Source organism: Erythrolamprus reginae, chromosome 2 (assembly GCF_031021105.1).
Source record: "Erythrolamprus reginae isolate rEryReg1 chromosome 2, rEryReg1.hap1, whole genome shotgun sequence".
NCBI classification, from domain to species: domain Eukaryota; kingdom Metazoa; phylum Chordata; class Lepidosauria; order Squamata; family Dipsadidae; genus Erythrolamprus; species Erythrolamprus reginae.
The window spans coordinates 82,625,395-82,640,235 of NC_091951.1; the positions used below are offsets into that span (position 1 = coordinate 82,625,395).

The 14,841-nt window shown below is 35.7% G+C and overlaps 1 protein-coding gene across 2 annotated transcripts in view; it reads right to left on the reverse strand.

Annotated features, from left to right (window-relative positions):
• Positions 1-14,841, reverse strand: part of CACNA1D (calcium voltage-gated channel subunit alpha1 D) — a 277,357-nt gene that overhangs the window by 152,135 nt on the left and 110,381 nt on the right. For both annotated transcript variants that reach the window (XM_070738512.1, XM_070738513.1), the window contains exons 4-7: positions 12,886-13,025; positions 11,185-11,327; positions 8,112-8,264; positions 4,873-5,069 (exon numbers count right to left, since the gene is read on the reverse strand). In XM_070738512.1, the coding sequence (XP_070594613.1) occupies positions 4,873-5,069; positions 8,112-8,264; positions 11,185-11,327; positions 12,886-13,025 (633 nt within the window). The remainder of the gene's footprint in view (positions 1-4,872; positions 5,070-8,111; positions 8,265-11,184; positions 11,328-12,885; positions 13,026-14,841) is intronic.

Here is a 14,841-nt window from a genome sequence, read left to right on the forward strand (position 1 = left end):
AACAAGAAGGTAAGAATTTCTTTTTTTCGTTTTGCTGAGCATTCAATTAATTATTGCCCAATATTCATAGTATTTGAATTATGAAGGATCAGGATATAGAAAAGATGCACTTCTACAGAACCAAAACACCAACCATTACAAATTGGGAAAGATTTGAAAACAAATTCAAATCTAAAAAAGAGCTAGATTTGAATTTAGATACCTTCCAAAGAAATCACATTGACTTTTGAAATCCTAATCAATTTTGACAATCCATGTCGTCTGCTGCATAAAGGTGTTATTTTTATTGTGTGACATACATAGGGCTAAATATGTAATTATAAATAATTTATAGAAAGTTTTAAATAATTAAGAGACAGATTTGTTTATAAATATTGCATAAAGACAGAATAACAGGTTGTTACAGACAAACCTCAGATCAAATTACCTAGTTACCTATTGAACTCTGAAACCAGTCTCTAAGAATCAGACACGGCTGAAAAGATTAAAAAAAACAAAGCAAAACAAAACCCTCATTAAACCATATCCAGAGCTTTCTACACAATGCAAACAACTGTAGGAGCTAGAATAAACAAAGACTCATCTTCTCGCATACACTCAGCAATTATTGCTAAAAACTATTGATTGTGAGTATAAATTTAAAAGAGAAATTCTACACTCTGATACAAGATGATCACACCATAAAACATGAGTCTAGAATCCAGAGCAGTATGGATGACCACGAAGTGGCAGCAAATGGCTATAGTTTTCTATATTATTTTTGTTGTGATTTGGTAATTGACTGGATTATTATTATTATTTTGCAGCCTAGATATGGTATGATAGCTATAATCATGGTGTGAATGAACTTAGTCATTTGTGATAGGTTCTACAATCAGAACCAGATTAGCTACAAAACTCCTGAAGTCTTTAAAATAATCAAAGTTTTCCGTGGTAAATCCATATAAATAAAGATGGTTCAAAAATATTCTTATTTACTTGTCAGACTTATACCCTGACTTTCTTCCAAGAGTGCAAGCTGACACGTATTTCTTTCCTCCATCTTTTTCCATGCAACCATATCCCTGCTGAGAGAGTGATTGGTCAAAAGTTACTGAGTTTCTATGGCTGATAGTGGACAACAACAACAACAGAGTTGAAAGGAAGCTTGGAGGTCTTATAGTCCAACTCCCTGCTTAGGCAGGAGACCCTACACCACTTCAGACAAATGGTTATCCAATATGTTAAAAACTTCCAATGTTGGAGCATTCACAACTTCTGGAGGCAAGCTGTTCCACTGATCAATTGTTCTAACTGTTAGGAAATTTCTTCTTAGTTCTAAGTTGCTTCTCTCCTTGTTTAGTTTCCACCCTTCTTGCTTCTTGTTCCACCCTCTTTCTATCCTCAAGAATCTGCTCTCCCTGCTTAAACACTACATTTCACTAGTTCTTTTATAGCGAGAGACACGTCTTTCAAACCATCTTCTGGAGTCATGTAGAAAACTCTTACAAGTGAGTACTTTTATGCTTTCTTATACTCTCTGTTAGGTACCATACATCATAAAACCAAAACCACAAAGAACTGTGGCAGATTAAGTTTTGTTCTGTTTGGATAGGTATTCCATGTAAGGCAGACTCAGATAATTACTCTCCATGTGAGAGCCTCGTGGCACATGGTTCATTTAAAAATCTTTGACATTTACCCAGCATGCTTCAAAGTTCTTTTCTAAGAGAGGAACTTATTAATGGATTCTCCTTCTCTAGATGTGATCAAGTGGAAACTAGACAGCCATCTGCCGGACATGAATTTTATATTTCTGCCCTAAACAGATGGTTGGACTTGATGGCCTTAATGGCTTCTTCCAGCTTTAGCAATCTAATAGTTTCATCTGGTAATTTTCTCCACAAATCTGAACCTTATTAATGTAAACTTCACTCATTTCCCCCGCTATTCCTTACCACTATACTTTTATTTTTGATTCTGTAGTTTGCAAAGAGATGACTGAACATTTCTCTTGGACAGAATTTTAGATAGGAAACCATCTAGAACATTCTGTCTTAAATAGCAAAGGAATAATTAGCAAAGGCATTCTCAATCCTCTCTGAAATGCACTCTCAATTATTCCTTTGCATGTATTACAACAGTTTCCAAAAGAAAATCTCACATTACTCAGAGGCCATCTTGTGCTTTGCGTCACACTTTAAGAAGGGTTCTGACCAGGGGCGGATTGCCATAACTGCCGATAGCGGTGCGCTACGTGCGCAGCTTCAGTTGTCTTGCGCCCCTAGCGTGTTTTTGCTTCTGCGCATGTACAGGAAGCAAAAACACACTGAAATCTTGTGAGGGGATGCACGCACACATCCCCTTGTAAGATTCTGCTTCTGTGCATGTGCACAAAGCAAAAAAATACAAAAAATTTGAAGAAAAAAGATGGCGGCGTCCATAGGACTGGCATTGGAGTGGCCGCGAGCCAATTGCACAATCTGGCAGCAACTACTGATGTGCAGTCCGCTATCACCACTACTGGTTCTGACTAACTCATAAAGAACTCAGAGAATGACCCAAAGGATGGCCAGGGAGTAAGAATTAAGCCCTATATGAGGAAAGTGAAGGAACCTGAAATGTTTAGCCTTGAAAAGAGAAGAAGGATAAGACAGTACATTTCAAAAGATGGCAGCCAGACTAAAGGCCTCTATTGATCAAGTGCAGGACACAGAATAATGAATTTAAATTGCAGGAAGGCTGTTCAATTTGGATGGAATGTTAGAACAGACCCTCCTAATGATTACTGTAGCTTGGTACTGGAAACATCTCAATTTTTCTGGTTAATCGTCAATAGTTACCAATAAGTATTATGAAGAGATGGCCATTCTAGCCGTTTATTTCTTCCCATACAAATAAACAAAGGTCCTTTCCCTGATATGGCAAATAGGACTGTATTGTGATGACTTCAAGGGGGCATTGTAATTGTACAGTGTACACAAATAAGAGTGTACCACCCATATAATAATGTGAGATATTTAAAAAGCTTATAATTAAATGGCAACGACAGACAAGAATAGCATCTTTGTCGATTGTTTTTGTTGCTGAATATGTAAACACAGAGTAGTTATTTTCTGTTTCCATGGTTGGCAGAAGCTACTTTAGGAATTAGTCCCACATGGGAGATATTAATTAAATCCCTGCTGGTTGTAGACACACTTAATATTAATGGAGTTCTTCTGCCACCTTCAGTAGAAAGCAGCCTTTAGTTGAGGAAATAACTCTCTGTCCATCACTGTGGTTAAAATCATTTTACAATGATTGACATCACAAACATTTAAAAAGTTGCCTAAGGGAGGAATATGGTATATACTCCAAGTATTTCTCAGCCTTCTGAGGCATGACATTATGTTCAGATAATTTTCAAAATAATTTTCAAAATCATACATGAAGACAGTTTTATAAACAAAATAGAAGGAAGGTCAGCAGGGATTTTTTCACACCCCTCCTCTTTTTTTTTTTTTTTTAAAAATAAGGACAACAAAAAATACTTTCCGCTGTAAAATGTATGCTGCCAAAATGAACAAAATTGAACTAACCAATTTTGTGTAAGTGCTATTGAATTTTGATATTCAAAATGAAATTCCAAGGTCCAGAATAATTTCAATCATCTGAACCAGTTTTCAGATTAGGTAGAATATGTATCTATCTATAACATCTGGACCCCAAATCTTTGCCTACTATCTGATAAAAATGGCTACAGCTTGCATCTATTTCTATTTCAGATAATAAGTATCAAAGTTCCAGGTAACATCTGAACTAAATCAGAAATTGAGTCAAAGTACTCCTCAAAGTTCCAGTTTATTTCCTGAGCCACCTTGACACCTATACACAGAAAGCTGGATCTGAGCTTCCCAATCAGCTGAAAGTTCACATCTCTTATCATTCACACACACACACACACCCCGCCAAACTTGTCACGTTGCCCACTCAGATTGTGCCAGTCACTTCTGGCCCCAGTGGGTGTCCTTGAACCACTCAAAAGAATTTGTGGCTTTGTGGCTACATCTGTTTCTATAAACATCAGGTCTTCTATAGATAATGTGGCAAGCTGTTAATTTATCACCAACTTCTGCACCAGCTTGACAATGATATTAACATTACTTCCCATGTACTTTCCAACAAACATTGCAATTTGGTAGTCCTGAGTCTTTGGAGAGGGGCAGCATACAAGTCTAATAAATTATTAATTACTATTATTATTATTTTAGAAAAGTATCAAGTCAGTTGTCCATCCCTAACGTAAAGGCCTGGGATCACTTTGAATATTTATATCTAGGCTGCAATCCTTAAACAGATTTACCATATAGGAAAATGGGACTATTTCTGCGTAAAAAGGCATAGAATAGTGCTATTGATATTTTTATTACTTCAATACATAATTTAAAAAGCATTTGTAGCCATCCAGATGTTGTAGAGCTACAACTTTCATTAAGGATGACAGGAAGTGTAGTATGTTTCATTTTCATAGTTTAAGGAAATTGAAGAAGGAGATCATTTAGTTACTGTTTTTAATTGTATTTTATATGCTCAATACTTGCCAAATACTGTAGAATAAAACTTTAAAAAGGTTCTTTATGAAAGCATGTTGACACGGAATTGTAAATATTTTAAATATAAAAATATCAAAGTGCTTAAAAAATAATCAGATACAAAGACTTTCACAAAACTGGACATCTTGTTGGAAAACCTAGAAACACAAAAAATTTAAAATTGTACATACTGTTTTAACCCAAGTAATCCAAGAAAATGAGCTGCAGCTACTTACCAGTGTGGCTCACAATTACAAAATAATCCCAGAACTCTTCTTTTAGATGAAATGTTTTCAAATGCACACAAAACACCACTTACCCAGTATAGCACATCTGTCCATCCTTCCATGGTTATACACTGGAATACCGTTAACATTGCATAACCAAAATTATCAAAGTTTGTTATGCCTCCATTTGGTCCAGACCAGCCGCCCTTACATTCAGTGCCATTTTGGGGACACTGACGTCCACTCCCTGAGAATGCACAAGGTGCAGGTTCTTCTTCAACTAATATTTCTAAAAGTGAATAAAAAATATGTCAGGTTGAGCAGTCTTCAGCCTCTGGCTCAGAAAAAAATCACAGCAGTCACAAGTATCATATATCTGAATGAACATTAAAATCTTGATCTCATTACACCTTGAATACTGGTTTACTTAAATCATTCTTCAAACAAACTTACTCGTGTATCATCTATCTGGGGAAGTTTCTTTGTGAACTAAACTATACAAAGAGATACATACTGCAATTCCATAGTTTTCACATCTGATGCTACAATGAAATGAAAGTTTAACCTTGATGAAAAATGACTAGTGTGTGTGTGTATACATTCCTATCATCATATCAGGAATGTGTGTACACATGTATACTTACCAGTCTTGACTTTCTAATAAAAATCAGGTAAGATGGTATTTTTTTAAAAACAACAACTACAGTATTATATATTAATATGAAATATTATATCCCATCTTTCTAATGAGGTCATTCCTTTTTACATTTATATCTTATATATATAAAATATTTTATACCCTGCTCAAAATATAAAGGGAACACTTAAACAACAGAAGATAACTCCAAGTATTCAATATTCAATACTCCAAGAATATTTCAATCATTCAGAACTAGGATGTGTTTTTTGATTGTTCCCTTTATTTTTTGAGCAGTATATTTACACGCTAATAGAAAAAAAAATCATATAGGGATTAACAATTAGGGATTTTTTTAAAAGCAAAAATATAATTTCATCCATTTAAGAATAGTAAAACTGGGCCTGGTCCCAGAATCATGTTTCTTATGGTATTTTCTTATTTAACACTAAATTGTAATATATTAATAATACTAGAATAGAATTCTTTATTGGTCAAGTGTGATTGGAGACATAAGGAATTTGTCATTGGTGCATATGCTCTCAGTGTACGAAAGAAAATATACATTTGTCAAGAATCATGAGGTACAACACGTAATGATTGTCATAGGGTACAAATAAGCAATCAGGAAACAATCAATATTAATATAAATATTAAGGATACAAGCAACAAGTTACAGACTTGGGCTGAGATGGGTGATTGGAATAATGAAAAGACTAATAATAATAGCAATGCAGTCTTAGTGAATAGTTTGACAGTGGTGAGGGAATTATTTTTTATAAATTTAACTATGTCCAGGATGTGAGGGATCAGTAAATATTTTCATGGCTCTCTTTTTGACTCATGCAGTATACAGGTCCTCAGTGGAAAGCAGATTGGCAGTAATTGTTTTTTCTGCAGTTCTGATTTTCCTCTGAAGTCTGTGTCTGTTTTGTTGGGTCTCAGACATGAACCAAACAGTTATAGAGGTGCAGATGATAAACTCAATAATTCCTCCATAGAACTGTATCAGCAGCTCCTTGGCAGTTGGAGTTTCCTGAGTTTGCACAGAAAGAAAATTCTTTGTTATGCTTTTTTGATGATATTTTTTCATGTTAGGCATCCATTTTAGATCTTACAATATGATTGAACCTAGAAATTTTAAGGTCTATACCATTGATACTGTGTTGTCTAGTATTGTAAGGGGTGTTAGAATGGGAAGGTTTCTTCTAAAGTCTACCACCATTTCTATGGTTTTGAGTGTGTTCAGTTCCGCATTGTTCTGGCCGTACCACGAGGCTAGTTGTTTAACCTCCTGTCTGTATGCAGTTTCTTGAATGAGACCAGTCACTGTTGTATCATCTGCAAACTTCAGTAGTTTAACAGGTGGATCATTTGAAATGCAGTCATTGGTGTATAGAGAGAAGTGATGAGAGTACAGAGCCTTTGGGGGGGGGGGGATTGGGCTAATTGTACGGGTATCTGATGTGATTTTGCCTAGCTTTATCTGTTGCTTCCTGTATGTTAGGAAGCTTGTGATCCACTTACAAGTGTGATCAGGTACTGCTAGCTGATTTAGTTTAGTTCAAAGAATGACCAGTATAATGGTGTTGAATGCTGAACTAAAGTCTACAAAAAGGACCCTAACATAAGTCTTTGAAGATTCAAGATGTTGTAGGATGTAGTGCAGAGCCATATTAACAGCATCATCTGTCGATCTATTTGCTTGGTATGCAAATTGCAGGGGGTCTAACAGTGGGTCCGTGATAGTTTTCAAGTGGGACATCACTAACCTTTGAAAGGTTTTCATAACTACAGATGTTAGAGCAACTGGTCTGTAGTCATTCAGTCATAATGGAGCATTTGCAGCAAGAAGGAAAATTGCATATCTCTAGTTATTTGTTGAAGATTTGGGTGAAGATAGGGGTCAATTGGTCAGCACGGACTTTTAAGCAAGTTATCTTGTCTGGGGCTGGGGCTTTTCCTGCTTTTCTGTCTGTGAAATAGATCTTGCACTTCCTTTTCTGTGATCACCAATGGGATGAGTTCAGTTATAGGAGGTTTGGCTGTTGTTGGTGTGTTTGGGATGGAGGTTGTGGAGATAGGTGGCTGTAGATTCCTTTCAAACCTGCAGTAGAACACTTTCAAATCATCTGCCAGTTGCTGATTTTCTTCAGGTTGGGAAGGAGGTTTGCTGTAACTGGAGAGTTTTCCACATGTTTGCTGACTCATTTGTTGAGAACTGATTCCTTAACTTTTCAGAGTAGCTTCTTTTTGCTGCTCTGATCTCTCATTAAAGCCTTCATAATATCACCAGAGTACCCATCATTATTATTAATCTAGTACTAATTTTTACTTTTAGATAGCTGGCTCAGTATCAATCCTATAGTAGTATTTATTGTACCCCAGATGGCTGCAGATCTGAAAACCAGTTACCAATAGTTTTAACATTTTCTCTCAATTTTGTTCTGATGTAGAGAACTTGAAATGATAATTTTTACTGCGAATGTCACATTGAGTGAGGCAGAAAGCCGTAGATGTCTCCCATGCAGCGGGAGACAGGGAGGATATAATTCTGACCCCGTTAAATCTGATTTTTCAGAAAAAAGCAATATGCAATCTGTATGTAATTGGTGAGAACTATTACAGTTTTCAACCAATGATTTATGATGCCACTGTTTGATTCCAGTTAAAAGTACTAATTGCTTTACTCACCTGAATCCTCAAAATAACATGATTTGTGCATTTTTCCAATAAAAAGTTCCAATCCTATAATAGCATAGATTATGATTACAAATAATACCAAAAGGGCAATATGGAGTAAGGGAACCATGGCTTTTATAATTGAATTCAGGACAACTTGTAAACCTGTAAAATAAAGAGCATACTGGTTATACTGTTTTGGGTTTTTTTGTAGTTACAAAGAACAAATGCAAAAACACAAGCAGGCATCAGGACTAAAACTGCCACCCCTTCCTATTTTTAGCACAGCATTTACAACCTGGGGCATTGCAGAAATATTGGACTACATTTCTGACTCCCTTGCAGTCAGCATGATTGTACTGGGGATGGGAGACAGCACGGATAAAATAAGATCAGATGCACAATACTTTAAGATGCATTTCAACATAATACAAGCTCTCATTTTGTTGGGGAAAGGAAAAAGCGCTAACTCTTTTTTGAACTGAGATTTGTATACATACAAAATTAGAGATATCAGTCTGCTGCCAATGAGAATTTTACGTCTTACAAAAAGGTTTTTTTCTCCATTTATGGACTATCTCTGACAATTGCTTGATCCTCCATTGAAGTGATTTTCCTGAACCACATCAATTGCCATCATTTCCATGGCAACAGATTATAGTGTGATAAACATAGCATTATGACCTTGCGTATGGATGAAATATTAAAAGCAAAGAGATTAAAAGAACAGATGCTTCATTCAACCCAAAATATTCTCAGAGAGAGAAAGAAAAGAAAAGAAAAGAAAGAAAAAAGAAAGGAAAGGAAAGCCAATGAATGCTTCTGAAATGTTATATAAATAATTACATGTACAGTAAATCCACCTGTTATTTTGTTGAACTAGATGTTCCAGTAGCCTTCCTGAATATAATAGACCCACTCTCATTAGTTAGGGTCATAGTTTAATAAGCTGCAAATTGGTATTAGTATCTTAGAAACTTTTTGCAAATTCTAAAAAAAGGTCATGAAAGGAGATAAGTGATTTTTGTATGGCCAACATGTTGGGCAGAGCCTCAAGTGTAAGTCCACTGAAGCATAACAATTACTTTGCTCATTTGCATATATTGGCTGCATTTGCAATCATACTGCAGACCTTTTTTGGGCTTTCACCTGAAACATTAGGTTAACCCAGTCACTGCTTGCTGCAAGATATATTGCATTACTTTATCTCTATGCTAACATAGCCATGATTGCTGCATTCAGTAAACTATGTTTAAGTAGATCGTGGCTTACCAGAACATATTGACACATATAGGATTATGTGCCATGGTCAGACCTATTACACAGAGCAGATTAATTATTTCTATATTGCAGAATGTTTAAAAACTGTTGTTCAGAAGAATGATGCTGTATGTTGTCACATTATATGAAAGTGAGAAACAAATAAATCTAACTCACACAATGCTGTAATTAGCTTATTGGCTTAATTTCTTGATACAAATAGTATTACCTTCTAGTAGGCATTACCTTCTAGAAATAATGTAAGGGCCTAATAGAAGTAAATTACATATGTCAGAGCCACCAAAGCTGGCAGCTGTGCATTCGGTTCTCTTTAAAGTTTACTTGAATTTATATTGGGGTGTTAAATTCCAGGGTGCGAACCAGATGCATCATGCGCTGGCCACACCCATGCCCAGTTTAGTGAAGGGGGGAAAAGTTCCGATGCATCACAGTGATGACGTGACAACGTGAGTTTGATACCCCAGATCTATCATCTAATTTCACATGCAGCAATGTGAGCAAATGATGTCATATAATATAATGTTCTGACACTAGGTCACTGGGTGAGTTCTTCTATATTCTTCCAAGGCAAACCATAAATGCATCAACCAAACCTGTAATACTGGAGGATATGTGTAGCTCAGGTGTAGGATGAGAGTGAAGGCTCATACTCTGAGCTTATGAGTTGGTTTCCAAACATTTTGTTAACAGGCTAGGTAACATCTTCAGTGGAGTTTAGGGGACATCAGTGTCAGTGTTTTTCTGTTTATAAGGGTTTTGTGTGGTAAGTTTTGTGATGGTGAGGTCACATCAGGTGGATATGGTCCCATCAAGTCAGGGTCTTGTGATGGGTCAGTTGTTGATCTTGTGGTGAGTTTTGTGACCTGACCCATCATAAGACCCATCACAAGACCCTCACTTGACTCACCCTCATCTGAAATAAACAGAGGAACACTAACATTGCCATCCCCTAAACTCCACTGAAGATGTTACCTAGCCTGGTAATGAAATGTTCAGAAATCAATCCACAAGCTCAGAGAATGAACCTTCACCCTCAAATCTGTAATGTTCCAACTGTTTTCTACTTCAAAGTATTCAATTTTGTTTCGATTGCCTTGAATGCTACAGGAAGAAATGTATGCAGCATTAATAATACAGTGATCCTTTGTTTTTCACGGGGGATGTGTTCCAAGACCACCCGTGAAAAATGAATTTCCGTGAAGTAGAGGAAAGATATTTTTTAATGTATTTAACGAGTATTTGGACTTTTTAAAAACCACCCTTTGCATTAAACAGTCATTCTATAATGTTTCTCAGCTGGGACTACATGTGATATCCTACCAGTTTCTTTAATAGAGTAAAGTAGTACTCTAGAAGAATTTTATGAATTTTCAATGGATTTAAACTTTTTAATGGATGTAATGGATTTAAGCCCCCTTTGAAAACCCATGAAGTAGCGAATCCCTGAAAGATGAACCGCGAAGTAGTGAGGGGTTACTGTAATGCCTTTTTAGGGGCAGACAATACATGTGTAATATAACATTTATGTTACTACCAGTGTAAATTATGGCCTAAACCCTGAAACATAATAATTTAAACACTTTTGCTTGCTTTGTGGACTTGAAATAGATCTATATTCAACTTGAAATCTCAATTTGGTCTGTACCTAAGTAAACTTATACCATATCATCACATTGTACTGTACTGTACTCTACTGAGTAAAGGGAAGGGAAGGATATACTTCAGCCTGCAGAAAAGTTTATCAAAGCAGCCTAGGGATGTTTTTTCTTTGAATTCTCAAATAATGAATGAAGTGGTGACTTACTGGGCACTCCTGATACAAGCCGGAGGGGTCTCAGGACACGAAAGGCCCTTAGAGCTTTTACATCAAAACCACCTGGTTTGCCACCGGAATGGCTACCCCCTTCTGTTTCTTTGGTTAATTGTTCCAAAATTACACTAAACAATCTAGGGAATAAGAAATAAAAGTTTCCATATTGTTGTTACTATAAGATAATTGTGTAAGCTTTTTTCATGAAGGATGTTTAAATTTGGTGTAATTCAGAGGAAGCTTTAACAACTTATGCATACTGTACATGTACAGTGGTACCTCTACTTACGGACTTAATTCGTTCTGTGACCAGGTTCTTAAGTAGAAAAGTTTGGAAGAAGAAGCGATTTTTCCCATAGGAAACAATGTAAAAGCAAATAATGCATGAGATTGTGGAAACCACAGGGAGGGTGGAGGCCCTGTTTCCTTCCAGGAGATTTCTAGAGAGGCCCCCACGGAGGCTTCTCCCTGTCTTTTCTGGTTAAAATTCCGGGTTTGTAAGTGGAAAATGTTTCTTGAGAAGAGGCAAAAAAATCTTGAACACCCGGCTCTTATCTACAAAAGGCGTTTGTAGGTTGAGGTACCACTGTATTATGTAAAACCTAAAAGATCACCATTACCACATGAGAAGAGAAGCCTTCAAGGTTTAAAAAATAGCTTGGTGTAATTCAAATGCTTCATCCTTGGAACTCAGGAAGAAGGTATCTTTCAAGAGTCAGACCTAAAACGTCAAATTCAAACTCGGACTCACTACCACTATCTAATTCATATTTCCTCATATTCAGACAGAAATGTGTTCATATCCAGATGTTGCAGTCAGCTTTATGCACACTTTTATATTTAACTATTGCTCATCTCATGTGATAACTAGTGGCCAAGATAGACTGCTAGTGATTCTGTTCAGTCATTACATTGGAATAGATTTATTTTGTCAGAGGATACCAGTAGTTCAAGTGATGTTTAGCTTTTGGACTAGAGTTTCCACACAAAACAGTAATTCAAGCGATATCACTCAGAATGCAGCATAATATTTTAAATGTTTGCAAACTATTCATTGGTGAAAGATTTGTTTCTTAATAGTTCCTCTTTTTTTGCCACTTTCATTTAAATCTACATTAATTGTCTGGGGAAAAAACCTTACTAATTATTCTGATACAGTATTCCAAGACAAGGTTACTGGAATTATTTCTACCAAAGAAAATTCTCATTATACTTTTCCCGAGTCTTCCCTTATATCTTTAAATTATCAGTTTTAATATTTATGGAAAAGCGTATATAAGAAGCCAACATTCCTCTCATGTATTATGTGTCCTCTTTGGAGTGAAGGAATCTGTCTTGTGTTACATTTCACACCTCAGAATACACATATACGACTTGCTATGCAGATATTATTTCTGTAAAAGAAAAACACTATACAGAACAATTCTAAGTATGTGTTTATATAAACCTTACTAAAGGATGTTGTTATATAAAATTCAGTGGTGTCCTCTTAAAGAGCAAGGGGAATATATTCAAGGATTAGATTTCCTATTTGGGAAATCATTGCAAAGCAATTAAGTATTTGACAACATTGCAATCTCATAAAGCTGAAGAGAAGGATAATTACAGATTCCTTGTTTGGATGTTATAGAAAATACATAAAGTAGAAACATTTTTAGATATTAATTTCTTAGAAAAATTAAAAATTGTACTTACCCTACTATAACTATTACAAAATCCAGTAAATTCCATCCATTTCTAACATATGCATTGGGATGTAATAATAATCCATATGCTACAATCTTCAAAAATGTTTCAATTGTAAAAATAATCAAGAAGGCATATTCTACTTTTTCCTGTAATACACACATTAAAAAATGAACACACCAATAATTAATAAATTAAGCACTGAATTATATTATATATTTATGATCTGTGTCTTCTAAAGCTTGAGTATTGAGGAAACATTAATAAAAACAATATCCAGTATGTTCTTTCTTAGCATTCAGAGAACCAATGAGGCTCAAATACCACAGATACAAGCACAGTGTCAGAGTAAACTTTAAGTAAATGCTTAATCTCTTTTAAACTACTGAAATTGCTCACAAACCTCAAGGAGAAATTTCAGACTAATAGTTCCTTAAATCATATCATTATATTATTCATTCATTCAATTTGTATAGTTGTCCATCTCAAATTTGTGAATGGGCAGCAATGTTATTTCATTCTTATTCCATCTGTGTGTTCCTCAACAGTTAATGATTGTAAACTGGGCCTTTATAAATTTAAAACAATCTAAATAAGTTAAAGCATAATAAATGAGCCGGGGTGGTGCAGCAGGTAGAGTGCTGTACTGCAGGCCACTGAAGTTGACTGTAGATCTGTAGGTCAGTGGTTCAAATCTCATCACCGGCTCAAGGTTGACTCAGCCTTCCATCCTTCCGAGCTGGGTAAAATGAGGACCCGGATTGTGGGGGCAATATGCTGGCCTCTGTTAAAAAGTGTTATTGCTAACATGTTGTATGCTGCCCTGAGTCTAAGGAGAAGGGCGGCATAAAAATCAAATGAATGAATGAATAAATGAATAAATAAATAAATAAATAAATAAAAAGAAAGAAAGAAGGAAGGAAGGAAGGTAGGAAGAAAGGAAGGAAGGAAGGAAGGAAGGAAGGAAAGAAAGAAAGATTTTAATGATAAGCTCTCTGCTATTGTATCATTATTAATGCAAATGGTTTCCCCTATAAACTAATAACATATTGAATCATTGCTGTAAGCCGCCCCGAGTCTACGGAGAGGGGAAGCATACAAATCTAATTAATAATAATAATAATAATAATTTGTATATTGCAGGCTCTCCCGGTCAGATGCTCCGTGAAGTTGTAGGACATTTACATTCTCTGTAAATACTGGTAGGCAATCAGAAAGGCATTAATCAGAGACCTTCAAGAATGATATTACGCTGTGTTAAACTTTCTCCAGCTCATCAACCTGGAGCCAGAAAAGCCATCACCTAATATTAAAGCATAATTGGCTGATTGCAAATAATACATTCAGCATAATCTTGCAAAATGACATCACACCAGCATTGCACCACTCTCACAAAAGCTCCACAAACTGATATTTATAGTTACCTTTAGCCACCCCGAGTCTTTGGAGCGGGGTAGCATAGAAATCTAAATAATAATAATAATAATAATAATAATAATAATAATAATAATAATACCACCTAGAATGTATGTAAAGTTTCTTTTATTTCATTTAAAGAATTCTGGAGTGAAAGTAGGAATTGGGAGAAATCCATTCATTTTTAATGCTTTTCTAACTGGCCAGGGACATGAAAAAGCATGTTAACAGAGTAAATGTCACTGAAACTGGAAAGCAGTTGACGGAAAGCCAGTGATGAGTTTAGAAAAGAGGAAGAAAAGAGAAGACACTCAGATGAAGCATTTATAGAAAAATCGGGGATAGTGATGATGTAAGGAAAGTAACTGACTGGAAAGTATAAAGGATGTTCTTTTGAAGCAGTGGGATGAGCTGAAATAGGGATTTTGAAAAGTCTTGGTTGCACATAAGAAAATATCCCTACATTAAAGTGTGTGTGTGTAACGATTACCATCATAAAAAACTATATAATAAACTACCTTTGTTTCCCGGAAAATAAGACCGTGTCTT